Source organism: Dendropsophus ebraccatus, chromosome 12 (assembly GCF_027789765.1).
Source record: "Dendropsophus ebraccatus isolate aDenEbr1 chromosome 12, aDenEbr1.pat, whole genome shotgun sequence".
NCBI lineage: Eukaryota > Metazoa > Chordata > Amphibia > Anura > Hylidae > Dendropsophus > Dendropsophus ebraccatus.
The window spans coordinates 48,269,915-48,290,908 of NC_091465.1; the positions used below are offsets into that span (position 1 = coordinate 48,269,915).

At 43.2% G+C, this 20,994-nt stretch overlaps 1 protein-coding gene across 1 annotated transcript in view; it reads right to left on the minus strand.

The window, feature by feature from the left end:
• The window catches only part of PRKCG (protein kinase C gamma), a 283,303-nt gene that overhangs the window by 73,555 nt on the left and 188,754 nt on the right, over positions 1 to 20,994 (minus strand). The window contains exons 6-8 of the mRNA XM_069946946.1: positions 7,768 to 7,924; positions 5,051 to 5,185; positions 4,446 to 4,536 (exon numbers count right to left, since the gene is read on the minus strand). Coding sequence (XP_069803047.1) covers positions 4,446 to 4,536; positions 5,051 to 5,185; positions 7,768 to 7,924 — 383 coding nt within the window. The remainder of the gene's footprint in view (positions 1 to 4,445; positions 4,537 to 5,050; positions 5,186 to 7,767; positions 7,925 to 20,994) is intronic.

Here is a 20,994-nt window from a genome sequence, read left to right on the forward strand (position 1 = left end):
GTCGGGTATGAGGGTAACTATCTCAGGGAGAAAAAAAAGTGGTGGAAAAACATTCTAAAAAATCAATTAGCATTTTTTTTAATTATTATTCTGTGTAGAGATTACCGAATTTTTTAAAAGTTTGGTTAGCGAGTTCGCCAAACTTTTAAACCAAACCTTAAATAAATTGCACTAATTGTAGTAGGTAACCCTGTAGTTTACCCCATGTAAGCATCTTCCCGACCCCCTTTCTGGTAGTAGTTAGACCCCTAGCTCTGTCAGTGCACTGTTTAACTATAAATACTTACTAGGAGTGCTAATGAGTATTATTTTTCCAAGGACAGTCCCAGCAAAATCTAAATTGCTGGCAACTATGCCTTAGTGGTGTATGGAGAGAAACCACTGAACCCAGTGACTGGCTGCCGAGGAGACAAGGGTATATGGTTAATGCTGGGATGTAAACACAATAGAGAGAGGGGGCAAGAGTGGCAGAGTAGAATGTGTTGGGGATTGAACAGGTGAATGTACAGGTATTTAATAGAGAACAGAACTTGTTCAGGTTTGTCTGAACCCGAGCGTGCTTTATTTACCTAGCGGTGGCTAAGGGGGTTGGATGCAGCCCTCGGTGGTCCTGTAAAACATGGATACAGCCTATGGCTATGTTCACACTACGTATATTTTTGTAATAATCTGGCCAATGTTGCCGATTGCAACAACGGCCGTGATTATTACGAAAATATACGTAACAATGCCTCCTATGGAATCCCGGACAGAGTGTATACACATAGGGGGGACATTTATCATGGCAAAAATGCTTATTTTTCGTCGGAAAATGGCCAGATGCGAATGAATTACAGCGTATGAACATGGCCTATGACTGTATTGATCTTTTCTAGGCAGCCTTGGGGCTGAATCCAACTTTTTCAGCCGCCAGTAATCAAATCAAACAAACCTAAGCGAAATTGAGGTTTGCTCATCTCTAGTGTTTAGAAATTTTTAAATATATTGGACAACTCCTTAAATAGACAGTGCTCTCACACTTCTAGTGCTTAGTCTGCTCTCTTTCTATGGTTGTTATATCTGTTATGGCAGGCAATTGCACGTATAGGTGCTTAAAGCCATTAACCAGTACTACAAAAACATGGCCACTTTCTTCCAGACACACCACCACTCTTGTCTCCAACTTGGGTGGGGTTTTTCTGCTCAGTTCCATTGAAGTGAATGGCGCTTAATTGCAAACCACACTTGAACTGGAGACAAGAGCCGTATTGTCTCTGAATGAGGTGGCCATGTTTTTGTAGCACTGGATAACCCCTTTAAGGTTGATGTTCCTAATACTAGTTAACCTGTTGGTGGTGGACATAGATGTGGCCAGAGTAGAAATGTAATTTTTGGAAGGGTGAAATAATCCTAATTTTAAATTTATTTTCTATAAGCAAATAGTGAAAGCTGACATTACCTAATAACTTATGTTTCATGTCTGTGATAACTGCAGGGGAACTGTTAGATGCTTTAGAGGTAAATTATAGCACTAAGGCAGAATAATCTACATTTTACTTCAATTGATAATTAAAAACTAATTTAAAAAAAAAGGAAATATTACTGATTACCAAAAATCATAGCCCAGTAAAGTAAATGGCTTAGTATTTAAAAATTTGAAATCATTTCTTCTTTTCTACCACTAGAGGGAAACACAGATCTTAGATTTGGTTACACTGGATTTGCAAATTATTTATTGGCTGCTGTGAAAAGCAAGTTTATACAATACATTAGCACTTTTAGGAGAGAATACATGTTTTCATTATATAAAGGGCATAAATAATGTATATAAATAGCACCATAATTATCAGTTGTCTCACAATGAACAGCATAAAATGTGAAAATGAAATTTTACGGCATGAGCGAGTTCAATTATTTAGGGTAGTGGAGGAATTTTGTTTGGAGACTGTGCACAATTTTTCTCACCCTTTCCTTACCATTTTTTCAAAAATCCTCACTTTATCATCTTTTTTGATTAGAGATCAGCGGACCGTCTGAGCTTTTTGTCCGACGGCATCGGCGCTCTTGCGTCATGCCTGTGATCCTGGCCGCATAGTTGCGATCCTGTGAATATGCGGCCAGAATATTCCAGGGATTTCAACATTGATTCCCTGGAATATCCTGGCCGCATATTCCTGGGAGCCCAACTATGCGGCCGGGATCACAGGCATGACGAGAGAGCGAGCTGCTTTCGGACCAAAAGTCCGAACAGCTCGCTCGTCTCTAATTGTGATACAAATCTATGTAGGAACACACACATATATATATATATATATATATATATATATATATATATATATATATACTGTATATATGATATAAACTTTTATGATTGTATTTTATGAATATTCTTAATATTATATATGGTAAGGTCATAGTATGGGAGGATGAAAAGAACTAAAAAGTTCTAAAAGAAAAGTAAAATTAGTCTCATCAAACACCTTAAAAGTTTTATTTCACTTTCCTCAAAGCAAACAATCACGAACAAACTACTGTAGGCTGCATCTTTGAAATTCAGTACATGGTTGATACGGCAAGCAACGGACGTATTTTAGAACACCGGTCATTGTTGTGCAAATAACAGCCACAATGCAAATAACGTCTGTTCGCACAACAATGTCCGTCGTTGTGAAATACAGTTTTTGTTTTTACATGTTGTGAACATTGCGTAAGGCTGGATTCACACACATACACCGGCTCTGCAGCGGATTTCATGTGGATCCCTTGCCTGTCATTATTAATCAAATTACATATTTGCAGCAGGATTGACATCCCGTGACAGCCCCCTTAACCCCCCACTGAACGGAGCATACATTACCTGCTTCATGCTTCGGCTTGCTTCGGGGGCTCCCAGCTGGATGTCCCACTCAGCAAATCAATGCGCTGCCCCGCCGCAGCCACTGATTGGCTGAGCGAGACATCCAGAAGCAAATGGGATCAAGGAGCAGGTAATGTATTCTCCGGTGGCTTAAGGGGGCTGTCACTTACATACTCGCAGTGGGATGTCATTCCCACTGCAAGTTTGTAAACTGAAATAAAATCCACAATGGATTTTGCTGCAAATTCTCAGCGTGAAATCTGCTACAGATCTGTTACATGTGAAACTGGCCTAAGGCTATGTTCCCACACAGTATTTTTGCTTAGTATTTTGGCCATTATTTTGCAACCAAAACCGGGAGTGGATTGAAAGCACAGAAAGGCTATGTTGACACACTGTTGAAACTGATTGGATTGACGCCATTTAATGGCAAATAATTGCCATTATTTTAAAACGACAACCATTGTTTTAAAATTGTGGCAATTATTTGCCGTTAAACGGCAGCCATCAATTCAATTTCAATAGCATATGTCCATCCCGGCTGATGGATTGCACATTTAGCCAATCAGTGACTGCAGCAGCGCCACACCCCTGTCACTGACTGGCTGAGCGGGCAGTCCATCAACTGGGTCATGATGTCAGCTCTGCAGGCTATCCCTGACAGGGTCCCAGGGCCATGATCCAGTGCTGGAGAGGCACAGGGGAGAGGTACATTGGGATAGTTTGTTATGTTACCCCTCTACCCATGCTGTTTGAATTTTTTTTTCCTTCGGCTGGATTTCTCCTTTAATATCTGTTATAAATATCAAACATTATCCATTATCCATTTATAACCTCACAGAGTGAAGCCAGCAGCAAAAATTAGAAAAGCATAAAGACCTGAATTTTGAGTAGATAGCGTTTTATCCCTAGCGAGTATACTGTAGCTCTAGTAAGATGTGAACCACTTATAGGGCATTTTAGGTTTTTGTGCTAGCATATAAGCTGCTCTTGGACAATTGGGGCCCTACTTCTGGTTGACTTCCTCCTCTTTCACGAAGTCCCCCCTCTCAAAAACCACAGCAAGCTTAGTGAACTATGTTAAGGAAAATCATTCCATGATTCAAGCCATCCTCTTTCATAGAACACTTAGGCTGGGTTCACACACAGTATATTTCAGTCAGTATTGTGGTCTTTATATATGCAACCAAAACCATTAGTGGAATAAATACACAGATAGACTATGTTTACACAATGTTGAAATTGAGTGGATGGCCGCTATTTAATGGCAAATATTTGCTGTTATTTTAAAACAACGGCTGTTGTATTGAAATAATGGCAGTTTTTTACCAATATATGGCGGCCATCCACTCAATTTCAACATTGTGTAAACAGAGCCTTTCTGTGGTTTCGATCCACTCCTGGTTGAGGTTGCAAAATACTGACCAAATACTGGCTGAAATATACGGTGTGTAAACCCAGCCTTAGACAAGAAAATTCTCACTCTACTATGTAAACTACCAAGTCATGTAAATATAATGTTATAATATTTGAGTAATGGAAAGAAAAGAAAATTCAAGCTCTAGCACCTAAGCTATAGCCCTAATGTATGTACGGGCAAAGCCTGTACCTCGAACTTTTGTCGAAGTCCAAAGTCATCTGCGTCATCAGATACAGGCACATTGTAATACTCGCCTTCTTCTTGATTCAATAGCTTGTACCTGAGAGAGACACACGGGGCAGACAAACAACCAGGACCAAAGAAGAGGGGACACAGGAAAAATGGCAGCATGAAAGAAACAGTAGAGTGATTGAAAGACCAGCGACCAACAAGTAAAAATAATCAAACAAGTAGAACCACAATAAATGGTTGCATGAAGAGGTTAAAAAGATTATGTGTAAAACAATTTATGAATCCCAAATAAAATTAGAGCAGTAAGTGATGTCAAAATGAATTGGGGAGGGATAAAGTATAACAACAAGAGAACAAATATAAAAAAGAGAAAAGAGGATAAGAAAAAAGAAAGGAAAGTAAGGTAGGTATTTCCAGGAATATTTATTGGTGTCTGATATTCCACATATGCCTTATATTTTGTATCTATATCACAGCAAGGCAAGGTTCATGGATATCTTGCATTCATTCATCACATTAACTAAGCCCCGAATGTTAAGAGACACAATGTCTATTTTACAATATATAGAAACATTACTGTGCAATAGAGTTAAAAGAATTACCAGCCATCCACAGCATTCTTCATGATTTCTGAGACACCAAAGGACATGGAGCCCATAAAGTCATTGCGTGACGTGCGATCCCAGTCCCAGACTTCTACAGACAGACGTCTGTCTTCATCCCCTGGCTTTAAGGTGCTTAGAAATCAAATTAAAAAAAATTATGAAAGTATTGTAAAAGTATCATGAACAGTAGCAGTACACTTGCTCTAAGTGAATAACAATGTACTGTATAGTATAGTACTCTATATAGACCCTCTTTGTATCAAACTAGGCTAAACTTATTAGGGTACAAAAACACTTTCTCAATAAACCTCTACTAAAAAAAAAGTTTTGTTTCTATTCTTCATGTTATTTCCAGTTATGAGTAGGTAAAAGTCTCTGATGGGATTCTTATCAGCCCTTCTCATGTTCCGCTGGGTTAAACTCTAAACTGGTAGATGAGCACATAAAAATTCAACTAATGTTTTAAAAAATCCACTTAGAAGCTTGTTTAAGAGAGCGGAAAAAGGCTGATAAAAAAAAACCCCATCAAAGAATACATCTCTGACTCACTTTACTGATAACAGGAAATTGAATAGTCTGGAACCTGTCACATTGAAAATTCAGTCAAAGGCATGTTCACACTTAAGAAGTAAGAGAGTGGCAGTTCTGTGACGTGGACGTGTCACTGAAGGGCCGCTGTCAGTGAAGTTCACGCCAGCTGGTACAAGAGTACTGGCCGAATAAACTTCACTTCTTTGAATTTGGAATGCAGGCGCATTCAAGTATGCCCGCATTCCAAATCACCATAGCTGATAATGTTAAGTGTGGCCGAAGCCGGACTTTACATTGTCTGTACTGTCAGTTTTGTGCGGCTGCTATTCAATGAATAGCAGATGCACAAAACTGACTTGTCAGTTTTCTATGTGGCCGCATGGAATCCCGGCTGGAGTGTATACAGAGGGTATACACTGGTAGTGCTAGTTGGAAGTGCTTGGTTTAGAGAGACACCTCCATTAGTGTATTATAAGAAATGAGCAGAATTTTAAATGTGTACTGCATATTAGAAAAGTGTATGTTTTCCTGTGAAACATATGGATCAGGGTTCCTTCCCCAGTAGCAGTTTTATATAATGCGGGTGTTAGGAATGTGACTTTGCGCTCCTCGGTCTGTGCCAGGCGGCCGAGGAAGCGCTGAATTTTTGTCTGTTTGCATATGAATTGTGTCTGAACTGTGTTTTACTTCAGCCACACCTGCCTTGCCTGTGAGACTTCTGGCAGTGCAGGGGTTACTGCACTGCTAGGTCTGTTCAGCTGAGCTTGGTGCTGGAATCAGGGCTGCTCCAATCAGCTGCTGGACCTAAGCTCTTACCCTGGATAAAAAGCAGTCAGATCCTCAGTTCCCCGCTGGCTATTAGTTGTCACTAGTCCCAGCTCCCCTACTCTTTTCCCAGCGTTCCCTGTCCTAATCCCCTTGCTATTGCTCTGCCCGTGTTCTGACCTCTTGCTTGACATTTGACTATCCGCTCTCCTTCTGATTTTGTACTGCGTTGTCTGTTTGGTTTTGACCCTGCTAGTTGACTATCCTCCATTGTGTTTTGTTTGTCTGTCTACGTTTTGTGTATTCACCTACGCAGTGTAGGGACCGACTCCGTGGTTGTCCGCGACCGTTTAGGGTCGACCGAGGCAAGTAGGCAGGTGACAGTGGGTGGGTTCAGATCTAGGGTCACTGTCTCTTGTCTTGTCTACGCCTGCCAGTCCTGACAGCGGGTATATTTGTGGGTAGAACCAGTTGATGTCTGCAGGATCTGATGACAATCTATTGTGTATGAAGGCAGACCCCCAGTTTCTTTTTGTTTGTTTTTTCTGGAGAGTGACGTTCTGATTCTTTTTAATAAATCTTTTTAACAACTGAATACTCGCCTCTTCTGGTATCAAGAGATATGTTTACATTTCCTCTCAATAAGTTGTTACTATGAGTGTCTGGAAGGAGTTAAAGGACTGGCGAAGACTTCTAGATGGTGGATACTAGAGATTAGTGAATCCACAGTAGGAACGGAGCGAATCTATTTGTTCCTACGTGCATCCTGCTCATTCGGCTTTGAGCTTTGAAGTCTGCTCTGCTCTGTGCCACTTCTCCCGGGTGCCTGGAGAAGCTGGATCCAGTCCTGGGAAACTTCTCCCAGTTTCCCAGGACTTGATCTATCCTGTTCCAGCACCCGGGCAGGAGCGGCACAGAGCAGAGCAGACTTCAAAGTTTAAAGCCGGATGAGCAGAATGCACATAGAAACAAAGAGATTCGCTCCGTTCCTACTGTAGAGTCACTCATCTCTAGTGGAGACCCCACATTTTTATATGGAGGTAGATGTTTGTGGATCAGTCTATAGTATATAGAAGCATACTAGATTGTTATCTATGTCTGTGTGGAATATAGTAGGCATATGGTTGTTTTTCAGTCAACATGGAAGAATTCTTGATGCATTATTGTATCTTGGTCTATGTGGAGGTTTACAGGAATAATACTTTTGAATCCTTACACAACATGTACTAAATGTTTGTGTGTCAGGCATTGTAAGGCAATACAGTATGACTAGTTGAGATATGGGACATAATTTGATTTTATATCATTTAATTTGCATGACTGAATATTACATGTATTGCTTGATGTAGCCACTTATTTAATATTCGAGATGCTAACGCCTACTAATTCATCACACAAAAGAAAATATGTTTACGTACAAAATAAAGGCCTCATTCCACAGTGGGTTAAGAGTTGATTTGACAGTCCTGGTTTTCTGTTTGGTCAAGTTCTTTGGATCAGGTATGAGCTTCAGTTTCACATAAGGATCTGACAAACCATTCGGATCCATGGGAATCAGATTTCTAGCCTCCCCAACTAGAAACAAATAAATAAGATAAAATATTTAATAAAACTCCACCAAACAAAAAAAAAACAATATAAAAGCTATACAAATATGTAATTGCATTATATGGCATTTCCCCTGCCATGTCAAGGGTTCCCCTGTTTGTAGAACATATTGTATTTGGGAGAGTAGAAAGCCAACACCATTACCTACATTTGTGTATACCTTTGTAGTGTCCTTCACCACTTATTTCTCCCGGGCTAGTCCTGTTTATTATACACATCAGAGATGATTGAAAACAGTTTAATGCGCAATACAATTTATAATGGATAAATGCTTCCAAATGCACAAAAGATTACCTCTTGTCTAGAAATGATTGTTCTCATGGCTGCGATTCTGCTGGAAATAGACTTGGTGGGAAAAATGAAATGCTTTTCTACAAATCCCTTCCTACTGACACTATAGAGCCACCTACTACAATAAAAGGGTTCTCTGGGAGTAGGTGCAATAAACAAAGCTCTTATGTAAGAACACAAATATGAACATGAAAAGCTAACATGAAATCCTCTTTTGGCACAGCTAAGAATTAGACTTGGGAGTTCATATAACACAAGTAAAGGTTTCATCATATGTAACAACACGTTCCAGAGCGCCAATGATTTCTTTCTACGGTACAAATTGAAATTGCACCATACTTTGCTGTATAGTACATTGGTCCAGTTTTTTTTATTTTTTTCATGCAATATTTTTTATTAAAAATTTTAAATATAGGTACAATAATATATGCACAAGCCAAAAAGACAGAAAAGGCTGCACATCGTACCCACGGCTGACTTTTCTCCGTGTTTTGCACTCCTCCTGGTGAGACCCACATGACCGCAATTAGCAGGAGACACCTGAGTGCACATGGTTTTAATCCCTCCTGTCTTTTCCCATTCTGTTTGCAGCAGCTATGGTGAACGCAATACCTCATCCAGACTTGTGCTGTTTGGGGGCGACCTTCTCCGCTGGCGGTGCTGGCTGGGTTCTGGTGTGGTGTTTTTGGGTCTGGTCCTGTGGCATGGGGGTCGCAGGGCCGTCCCATGGCCCCCGTTCCCTGACTGTGCACGCCTGCAGGGTTGGTGGCCACTGACTGGCACGGTGTGGACTTATTGTAGGGACCCATGTGTATCAGATACCTGCACGATGGTACATGGGGCAGTATGGCTTGATCAATTCATACACACAATTCTGATGTGTTTTTTATTTAGCCTAGGGGCACGAGTATCAGCCATAGGTGTGAGGTGCAGCGCTCTTTTTCTTCCCTGAACCGCATTTTGTTTCTCTCTTTTCTCCATGTTTTGCACTCCTCCTGGTGAGACCTACATGACCGCAATTAGCAGGAGACACCTGAGTGCACATGGTTTTAATCCCTCCTGTCTTTTCCCATTCTGGAACGCAAGTTACATCTTCAAGATGGCGGCCGCCCGGCCTGGCTACACCAAAGAAGCGGATTAAGTAAAGTATGAAACTGTAAAGGCAGTCTGTATCTTTATGAAGTCTATTTATGAAGATACAGACTGCCTTTGCAGTCTGTATCTTATGCGTTACCTACTACTCCGTGCCGGTGCAGCAGGCCCTGCTGCACCGAAACGAAATAGTAGGTAAGACATAAGATACAGACTGCAAAGGCAGTCTGTATCTTCATAAATAGACTTCATGAAGATACAGACTGCCTTTACAGTCTGTATCTTGTACTTTACCTAATCCTCTGTTTCTGTGTAAGAAAGGCCGGGCGCCGCCATCTTGATGACGTAACTTGCATTCCAGCGGTGGAACGCAAATGACGTCATCAAGATGGCGGTACCCCGCCTTGCTTACACAGAAACGAAGTAGTAGGTAAGACATAAGATACAGACTGCAATGGCAGTCTGTATCTTCATAAATAGACTTCATGAAGATACAGACTGCCTTTACAGCATTACAAAACTGTATTACAAACAACAATTGATATTTTATGCAAAAAACAACAACACAAAACTATGTACCGATGAAGTTTCATTGAAGTGAATGGAGTTGAGTTATAATGAAGCATATTTCAAGGTAGGCCCATAATTATCAATACACGTGATACTAACACTGGTGGAATTTTCCCAGAGTAACCAATAACAGCCCAGGTTTCATTTAACCAGGATATGAAGACTGACCTGTGATTGGTTACTATGGGCAAATTTCACCAGTTTTTTTTTATATTATTTTGATAATTCTGAGTTGGAATCTGCTTTGTTTCATTTCCATTGTAATATGAGTAAAAGAAAAGCCTCATATCAATACCCTGTATCATTTGCATTTGAATTAAACCTTCAATATCTGAGAACAAATGATTATTCTTGGCCAGATACTAGATAAAATGAAACTTTTTTTTAACATCTATGTGCTGAATTTCATATTGATTTAATGTCTTCAATTGTTTTCTTCTGTGCTGATGATGAGTTAAAAAAAAAATTTGGTGCTGAAATATTTGAGTTGTTGAGTGTCCTCTGTACGATTTGCAGTTAGTCCATAGCTGAATTTATACATTTATATAGCAAAAAAAATACCACTGTAGGTAAACCATCCTACGTAAGCTAAACATATCCGAAAGCTAGCCGTGTCCTCTTGTGATATGCGTGGGGCAGGGAATAGGGCCCCTCTATGTCTTTTTTCCACTGAGCTAGTTGTATGGTAAATGTTTATTTTATGTAGGATTGTTCCACTGAGGTGGCTAATTGTTATATGCATGTAAGCATTTAGCTAGGGAGCTTACTATATTTATACTATTGTATTAGTTTTGAAATTATTGTTTAACCCCTCAATTATTTTGCACATATTTTTACCTTTTTTATGAGCCACATGAGAGGGACCATTCCGGTTTCATATTAAAGCATGTAAATTTCTGGTGTGCCCATGCATCTCACTCATGTGACTACCCTTGTTGCTAACTCATTGCAAGAGACTGGCAGTCACCAGACTTGCAGTCATGTAGCCTAGATGGTCATATACAGTAGCGACATCTTAACAGCATTATGGGCACCTTTTGCCTCCATTCGTTGTGTAGCGGTGGCGATGTGTAACTGCAGTTCAGCTCCCATTCAAGTGAATAGGAGCTTGGCTGCAATTACAGCCCACCACTGCTACACAATAAATAGATACAAACGCCATTTACTGTGTAGTGTGGGCACCAAAAAGCTGATCACAGTAGGTGCCAGGTGTTGGCACACGACCAGTGACTGTTGAGCTATCCTGTGGGTAACTCATCAGTCACCTGGATACAGTCACCCCCTTCTGCTATGGAGAAAATGTATCAGGTTGCTCAGGTTGTTCTGGGAGCAGTGGTAGAAGGGAGTTAACCCTTAATGAGCTGTAATAGGCTACAGATCATTGAGGATTAACTCCCTGCCACCACTGCTCCCAGAACAACCTGATACAGAGGGCCACTGAGGAGCTTTCTGGAAGGAGGAGATGGGAGGGGAGGAGGGACTCCACAGTGCAATGCCACAGAGGCAGTAGCGAAATTAGAGGGGGGCAAAGGGGGCGGTCGCCCCCGGGCCCACCAAGGCTGGGGGCCCCCCGGGCCGGTCCCCCCCAGTACACTTAAGGGCCGCAGAGGCCGGATGTTAATTAGGCTGCTCTGCCACTTTAAGGCTGCCCGGAAGTAGTGGCCGCTGCACTCAGGGCAGACACTGCAGCTTCCTGTCTGTGTGTCTGCTCACTCTATACCAGGGCAGAAGAGACACAGACAGGACCCCCTTCTCACAGCCCGGGCCCCTCCCCCACTCCCTCACTACCTCCTCCGGCTGCTTCCTGCTCTCCTGGATGTCGGGACAGAAGAAGAGGAGGGGCCCAGAGTCCGACTGTGAGGAGAAGATCAGAGAACTGCACCACATGGCCCCCTCAGAGCTTCCCTGCAATTACAGTAAGTGCTGTGTGTCCTGGGTGCATGGGACGTGTGTGTGTCCTGGGTGCATGGGATGTGTGTGTGTCCTGGGTGCATGAGATGTGTGTGTGTCCTGGGTGCATGGGACGTGTGTGTGTCCTGGGTGCATGGGACGTGTGTGTGTCCTGGGTGCATGAGATGTGTGTGTCCTGGGTGCATGGGATGTGTGTGTCCCTGGGTGCATGGGATGTGTGTGTGTCCTGGGTGCATGGGATGTGTGTGTGTCCTGGGTGCATGGGATGTGTGTGTGTGTGTGTCCCTGGGTGCATGGGATGTGTGTCCCCCTGGGTGCATGGGATGTGTGTGTCCTGGGTGCATGAGATGTGTGTGTCCTGGGTGCATGGGATGTGTGTGTGTCCTGGGTGCATGAGATGTGTGTGCCCTGGGTGCATGAGATGTGTGTGTCCCTGGGTGCATGGGATGTGTGTGTGTCCCTGGGTGCATGGGATGTGTGTGTGTCCTGGGTGCATGAGATGTGTGTGTCCTGGGTGCATGGGATGTGTGTGTGTCCTGGGTGCATGGGATGTGTGTGTATCCTGGGTGCATGGGATGTGTGTGTGTCCTGGGTGCATGAGATGTGTGTGTCCTGGGTGCATGGGATGTGTGTGTGTCCCTGGGTGCATGGGATGTGTGTGTGTCCTGGGTGCATGAGATGTGTGTGTGTCCTGGGTGCATGGGATGTGTGTGTGTCCTGGGTGCATGGGATGTGTGTGTGTCCTGGGTGCATGAGATGTGTGTGTCCTGGGTGCATGGGATGTGTGTGGGTCCTGGGTGCATGGGATGTGTGTGTGTGTGTCCTGGGTGCATGAGATGTGTGTGTCCTGGGTGCATGGGATGTGTGTGTGTCCTGGGTGCATGAGATGTGTGTGTGTCCTGGGTGCATGAGATGTGTGTGTCCTGGGTGCATGAGATGTGTGTGTCCTGGGTGCATGAGATATGTGTGTCCTGGGTGCATGAGATGTGTGTGTCCTGGGTGCATGAGATGTGTGTGTGTCCCTGGGTGCATGGGATGTGTGTGTGTCCCTGGGTGCATGGGATGTGTGTGTGTCCCTGGGTGCATGAGATGTGTGTGTCCTGGGTGCATGGGATGTGTGTGTGTGTGTGTGTGTGTGTGTCCCTGGGTGCATGGGATGTGTGTGTCCCTGGGTGCATGGGATGTGTGTGTGTGTCCCTGGGTGTATGGGATGTGTGTGGGTCCTGGGTGCATGAGATGTGTGTGTCCTGGGTGCATGGGATGTGTGTGTGTGTGTCCCTGGGTGATGTAAGAAGAGATAAGTAAAACTTAGTGTTTAAGGCTATGTTCACACTACATACAGTAAGTTCCGTAGTAATCATGGCCGTTGTAACAATGGCCGTGATTTCTACGGAACTTATGTAGTACTGCCTTCTGAGGAATCCCGGCTGGAGTGTATACACATAGGTAGAGTTTATTTAGTAGTGTTCTCAAACCTGTGACAAAACTACAGCTCCCATCATGCCCTTCTGGCAGGAGATAGTGGGGATTGTAGTTTAGGAACAGCAGGAGGGTCACATGTTGCAGAATACTTTACTAAATAAACTGTACCCCTAAATGATTGCTTCCTAACAGTGGCTCCTGAGCTGTTACCAAACTAAACCTCTCATCATGTCCTGCCACCAGGGTACAATGGGAGTTGTAGTTTTGCCACGGGTAGGGAAACCATAATTTAGGAGGGAGGTTTATTTAGTATAGTGTTCTCCAACATGTGACCCTTCAGTCGCTACAAGACTAGAACTCCCATCATGTCCTGACATAATGGAGGTTGTAGTTAAGGAACAGCTGAGGAGACACTGGTTGGAAAACAATGATTTAGGAGGTCAGTAGTAAAGTACATTAGAGGGGACAGTGGTACAGTACATTAGAGGGGACAGTGGTACAGCACATTAGGGAAGGACAGTGGTACAGTACATTAGAGGGCAGTGGTACAGTACATTAGAGGGGACAGTGGTACAGCACATTAGGGAAGGACAGTGGTACAGTACATTAGAGGGCAGTGGTACAGTACATTAGAGGGCAGTGGTAAAGTACATTAGAGGGCAGTGGTACAGTACATTAGAGGGGACAGTGGTACAGTACATTAGAGGGCAGTGGTACAGCACATTAGGGAAGGACAGTGGTACAGTACATGAGAGAGGACAGTGGTACAGTACATTAGAGGGGACAGTGGTACAGTACATTAGAGGGCAGTGGTACAGTACATTAGAGGGGACAGTGGTACAGTACATTAGAGAGGACAGTGGTACAGTACATTAGAGGACAGTGGTACAGTACATTAGAGAGGACAGTGGTACAGTACATGAGAGAGGACAGTGGTACAGTACATTAGAGGGGACAGTGGTACAGTACATTAGAGAGGACAGTGGTACAGTACATTAGAGGACAGTGGTACAGCACATTAGAGGACAGAGGTACAGCACATTAGAGGACAGTGGTACAGTACATTAGAGGACAGTGGTACAGTACATTAGAGAGGACAGTGGTACAGTACATGAGAGAGGACAGTGGTACAGTACATGAGAGAGGACAGTGGTACAATACATTAGAGAGGACAGTGGTACAGTACATTAGAGGACAGTGGTACAGTACATGAGAGAGGACAGTGGTACGGTACATTACAGGGGGCAGTGGTACAGTACATTGGAGGGCAGTAGTAATATAGTTTATTAGGTAGGCAGTGGCAAACTAAATTGTGGGCACAGTATAATACGGGGACAGTGGCACTATTTAATATAAAAACAGTTCATAAGAGGCACAGTTTATACAGGGGGCGGTGGTACAGTTCATTAGGACAAAGGGGTAAAGAGGGCAAAGAGAGGGAACACAACTACAGATGGGGCATGAAGAGGATGTCTTACTACAGATGAGGACACAATGATGGATCCTAACTACAGATACAGGCATAAAGAAGGGATCTAAGTATAGAAAGAAGCACAGAAAAGGAAAAATGACTACAGATTGGTCTTCAAACAAGTCTCTGTTACTGTTTAAGGGCACTATGATGGAGAGTTTGTACAGAGGTGGTTAAAGGTGCTGTAAAAGTAAGGTGCTGAAGATGTTTGTCTGGCAAATACTGCTGTGATGATTTGTGGTTAGAAGAGTCTTCACAATGAAAAAGAAAAGGAAACCTGACCCACTCTCATCAGAGAAGACGTCACCTGTGAGTCACTGGATGTGTCTGCACTTTACTTACACCTCTATTTGTTTGGGGTCTACTGAGGTTCCCTATGGGTAACATAATAGGTTGGGGGCCCACTCAGACTCACTAACCCCCCCTAGGCTGAACCCCTAGCTACGCCCCTGCACAGAGGGCACATATTATTAGTAAAGAAATTAGTAGTTGCACTTTTAGTTGGTGAAAGGACAGACAGATGCTTTGCACAGATACAAGAGAAGACAAGTGTCAGCTAAAGCAGCTGCGAACAGATCTTCAGCTCAGGATCATCAGCGGCTGCAGGATACCACTCAAACGCTCCTGTAGCTGTGAAGGTCCGTCAGTGGCTGCTGCTACAGCTGAATTGTCATCTCTTGCATCTGTGTACAGCAGTAGTGGATTATAATAGGGGCGTTTCGGGCGGCAGCCCGGGGCCCTGAGCTCCTGGGGGGCCCATGACCACCTAAAAAGACTTATACTCTCAATGGTGTACTGTCTCCTGGCTACACTTCCGCCATGATTTGCAAAAAATCACTGTTTTTTTATGGCAATTGTGCACAAATCAGGACATCATGACATTATCTGTCCTGTACTATGAACGCCAGGCTAGTGCCGCCATACTTACAGTGGGGTGGGGGGGCCCAGGCCTTGGTGAACAGCCCGAGGCCTATGATAAAGTTAATCCGCCCTTGGTGTACAGTGTCTCTCTGTCCTCTCGCCCGCCAACTGGAAGTGCCTGGTATTCAGCCATGGGCAGCCCTAGAGGCTGGGGCAGTGGGGTGGATGCTGTTTCTTTGTGCCATGGTCGAGGACTGCAAATTATTTGCGCCAGCACATTTGCTATAGACACACTGAATTTTACAGTTTTTAAATAGTCATAGTTACTAATAAGACCTGTATACAAACAGCAAATATTTATAATATGTATAATATTTTTCACAAATTACTTACCAAATCCCAGTGTACTAAGACCAGTGTTAGCACTATAAAAAGTGCAAATATTACCATCACATCATGACCATGCTACTACTACATAGTGATAAAATATAATGTATATTGCAAGCATACTGTTACTAAATAAAAACGACTGTGATTACAGTGATTACTTTCAGTGACTCACAGGGGGTGTTTTCTCTGATTGGAGTTGTTCAGTTTACTTCCTCATCTGGCCCAGACTGACATTTTCAAGCTGCAACTCATTTCGGCCACATCTACTATACAAACATTTTAAGTACTGCACTTTTCCAGCACCCTCCTTACCTCTATGCATACATATTTCCATTTCATACTGCCTTTATACAGTAAACCTAAAGAATGCCCAAATAATGTATAGGCATTATATACATCAAAAAGAAAAAAATAGATCCACAAAGGGATCACTAAAGAAATGCAGGACAGTCCAAGAAATATATAAATCAATTATACCTTATTAATGAAATTCATAAAAAACTCACATAAAAAGGAAGGAAGCATGAAACAGAACTGTACACACAAAATGAGTGAGGGGACAGATGTAAACAATATATATGTTTATTAGTGATGAGCGAGTACTAAAATGCTCGGGTGCTCGATACTCGAGTCGAATATTTCCCAATGCTCGGGTGCTCGTTTCGAGTAACAAACCCCATTGAAGTCAATATGAGACTCCAGCATTTTTGCAGGGGACCTAAGCTCGGCCCAGGATAGGTTGCTTAAAAACCTGTGAACCTTGAATTTATTTATTTTTTATTTATTCTAATTTGTATCCAGCAATAACATGGTATGAAATGGACAATACAATCATCCAATAAAAATAGCCGGATTATAGCTAGATTTAGCCTCACACCCTCATGCAGTTGTTCATGAGAGGCAAAATCATTGGAGGTAGGGACGAAGAAGTAACAATACAGTCTTCTTAAGAGGCCCCGGAATTTAAATGGATACACTTTTAACCCTTTAGGCTATGTTCTCACTACGTAAAAGTACGGCCGTTGTTGCCAATGGCAACAACGGCTGTACTTTTGGCGCGGTGGAACAATGCCTTACTTTCAATGGGATCCCGGCCGGAGCGTATATACATCGTATACGCACCGGCCGGGATTCCATTCGGGGCTGCAAATAACTGACATGTCAGTTTTCTGCGTCCGGAATTCAGTGAATTCCAGACGCAGAAAGCCATGTCAGTTCACACAGTGAAGCGAGTGGCTCCGGCCGCTTGCTTCACTGTGTGCTATGGGAAGCTCTGATGCGGGAGCGGGCTGATGCACCCACATCAGAGCTCTGCGGCCGGAAAGATCATCCGGCCGGTACTTGAGTACCGGCTGAGATGATCCGGCCAGAGACCGGCTGTTCCGTGACCCGGCCGGGGTCACGGAACGGCCGGTCTCATACGACGTGTCGATCATCGATACTGGTCACACTAGTTTTTGGAGGTTGTCGTGTAGTTTGTGTGTAAGAGGTACTTTATGGTGTATGCCACCTCTTACACAGGACAATGAGCAGTGAGGTTAGATATCGCTGCACTTAAAAAGAAAGCAACCCTGCAGACTGGCTGCAGATGACAAAAGATACTGGTCACACTAGTTTTTGGAGGTTGTCGTATAATCTGTGTGTAAGTGGTGCTTTATGGTGTATGCCACCTGTTACACAGGACAATGAGCAGTGAGGTTCTATGCAACCGTACTACAAACCACAGCAATACAATGTACAACAGCAGCAGCTCCAGCCACAAAGAAAAATAATGGTACTGAGGACTTCTTTGGGGTCTGTATGCACCACCTGCTGTCCCCTTTCTGCCAGCAGTCAATCACCATAGTGTGCAGCTAAGATCGTGGCAAAAATAAAGATTTTCAACCCTTACAAGGGCTGTTAGGTTCTTTCTCTAGTATTCCTGCCTACAGGAATACTAATTTCCTCCCTAACGCTCTCCCCGACAATGAGCAGCTCTGTCCCTAATCGCTTCCAGCATGCATGTGAGGTGAGCACCGCCGGCTCCGACTCTTATATGCCCGGGTCATCTGATCTGGCCAACCAAAATTTATGGGTCCCACATCATCGCACGATGTACCAAAGAGTCTCCTGCATGTTGGTTGGCTGAAAAATTACGCCCAAACTTACAGGAAAAGGACGATGCCATTTTCTCGAGTATCGCAAGAAGCTTGTCCGAGCTTCGAGTACCTTAATGTGAAGGGATTACAAAGCAACGCAAAATGTACGTATGGTGAGTAGGTGAGTGGCACTTTCAGTACATGCATCCACCGCTGTTATATTAAATTTCTTTATATATATTTTTCTGCTGTTCAGGGGCATTTGGTTAGTTGTTATAGACCTTTGGTCATTATACTCCATATATATCTTTTAATCTTGCCTCCCCAGTTAATAATATTTTTTTCCTATTAATTATTTATCTGTGGATATTTGGTGCCATCTTGTGGTGGATGCATGTATTGCTATACATATATATTCATTAGAATCTGCAATATATAAACATATAAATTGTTTACATCTGGCCCCCCACTGATTTTGTGTGTACAGTTCTGTTTCATGCCTCCTTCCTTTTTATGTGAATTTTTTATGAATTTCATTAATAAAGTATAATTGATTTATATATTTCTTGGACTGTCCTGCATTTCTTTAGTGATCCCTTTGTGGATCTATTTTTTTTCTTTTTGATGCCTTATACAGTAATAAGGCCCTCTTTGTGCCCTTGCACTAAAGTAAGGTTTAGAGAGGAACTAAGCAGTTAAAAATTCAATTCACAAGGTTCGCAAATTTTGGGTCGGATTCGTACTTATTCACAAATTAATCTTGTTAAAACTGCCAAACTTACTATAGTTGGACTATTACAGAGTAGCAATTTGTTTCAACACATGTTGTTGTTCCAGTGTCAAAAATTGGAAAAATGACAATTAAAAAAAAGTCAGCCAGTGGACCTTGGTGGATCAGCGGTGGACATTATAAATGAGTGCCGTAAAATGATACTTTCTCCCAGATGGACACTGTTCACTGCTCCAAGTGAATTGGTATAACGGACTCTTCATAGATGATTTATCAGATTCGCTTTGCTCATCTCTTGTTCCTCAGAGTCCTCTCAGTATTGATAGACCACTCTCTGCCCACTCCATAGTATTATTTCAACAAATAAGTTAGCAGGTATAGGGAGCACAGGATTGTGCCAGTCCAGGAGAAAGTGATGTAATGGACAAGGTGTACCATTAGGTGGCTTGATTAAAGGACAAAAACAATGCGTTTTATGAGCTATGTCTCCCACTTTATCAGATATGTCTCTTCTACCTGTTGAATTGGGTGGCATAGCTCATGAAGCACGTTTTTTTTGTCCTATAATAAAACAACCATTATTGGTACAACTTGACCTAGGACCATTACATTAAGTTCACCTGGATTGGTGCAATTCTGCACTCTCTATACCTGCTGCCTTACAGTATTGTTTGTTCATATCGTGGTAAATACTTGAAATCAAAGTATTTTAGGTGTGATACCTTTAACAGTTTTCCTACTTCCTTCGAGTGATCAGGTGGAGCAGTGGCGGCCAAGACACTAGGCGCCTTCCGTTATACACTTTTACAGAGTCATGTCTGGACTGCACAACTATGAAAGGTGAGTGGCACAAATTGGGCTTGGGAATCTCTGTATTTATAGTATACACTATTAGGAGCACTTTCTGTTCTTTTATTTTTTCACACTCCATAGTATTAAGCCCTCATGTGCTCCCTTTATATTATTAAGCCCCCAATATACCCCCAGAAAAGTATTGGACCCTCCTGTTACACCTGTATAGTTTTATGCCCTTTCTGTGCCCCCTGTACAGTATTTTACCCTTATGTTTCCCACTCTGGATGGTATTTATTTCCCTCTAAATGGCCTGTATAGTGTTTGCCCCCCTATGTGCTTCCAGTACAGTATTAGACCCCTTTGTGCTCCCTGCATAGTCTAGACCTCTGTGCCTCCAGTGTGGTATTAGCCTCTTCTGTACCCTCTTTATAGTGTTTTGCCCCCTCTGTGCCCCTTGTATAGTAAAATCTCCTCTGTGTAGTGTTTGCCACCACCCTTTTTGTGTTTCCCATATGATATTAGCCCCCTCTATGCCTCCTGTATAGTATTAGACCCCCTCTGTGCCTTCTGTATAGCATTAGCCTCCTCTGTGACATCTACAGTATTTGGACCATTCTCCTTCCCCTGTATAGTGTTTGGCCTTCTATGTGCCTCCTGTATAGTATTAGACCCCCTCTGTGCCTTCTGTATAGTATTGGGCATTCTTTGTGCCCCTGTATAATATTAGGCCTCCTCTGTGCTCCCACTATAGTATTAAGCCCATCTGTAGTATTACGCCCCCTCTATACAAAATAAGTCCAATCTGTACTCTATGCCTCTGTACTCTATGCCCTGTACTCTATGCCCCTTATATAAAGCCCATCTGTGCTCTCTGTGTTCCCCCATCTTTAATATAAGCCTCCCTCTGTGCCCCTCCCATAACATAGGGGCCCCCTCTGTGCCCCTGTATACTACTGTAAACCCACCCCCATAACATAGGGCCCCCCTCTGTGCCCCCTGTATAGTTTTACCTCAACTATTAGGTGCCAATACTATTAGGCTTGGAGGGGGGGGGGGAATCAAATCACCTCTCCTGGTTCCCCGTCCTTTCTCTATCCTCTGCCTGCCTGAAACCCTGTATTACAGCCCATCATAATGACATCAGCCTATATGCCAGGCTGTAAGAAGGGGCGACGTCACTAGTATCCCACTGCGCTGTCTCCCCTAGTGGTCTTGTGCCCGGGCATTGTGTGACCTCACAGGTTGCACATAGTCGATCCATATCTCTGACTGCGGCCACAGTGCTGCCATCATGACGCAGCATTGATTAGTACACAGATGTTAGGGCCCACCAGAGGATCCTCTGGTCCTCCAGTGGGCCAGTTTGACACTGTCTACCGACCTTCTTGTGTATGTTTCTTGTTAAACAGGTTGCATCACACTGAAT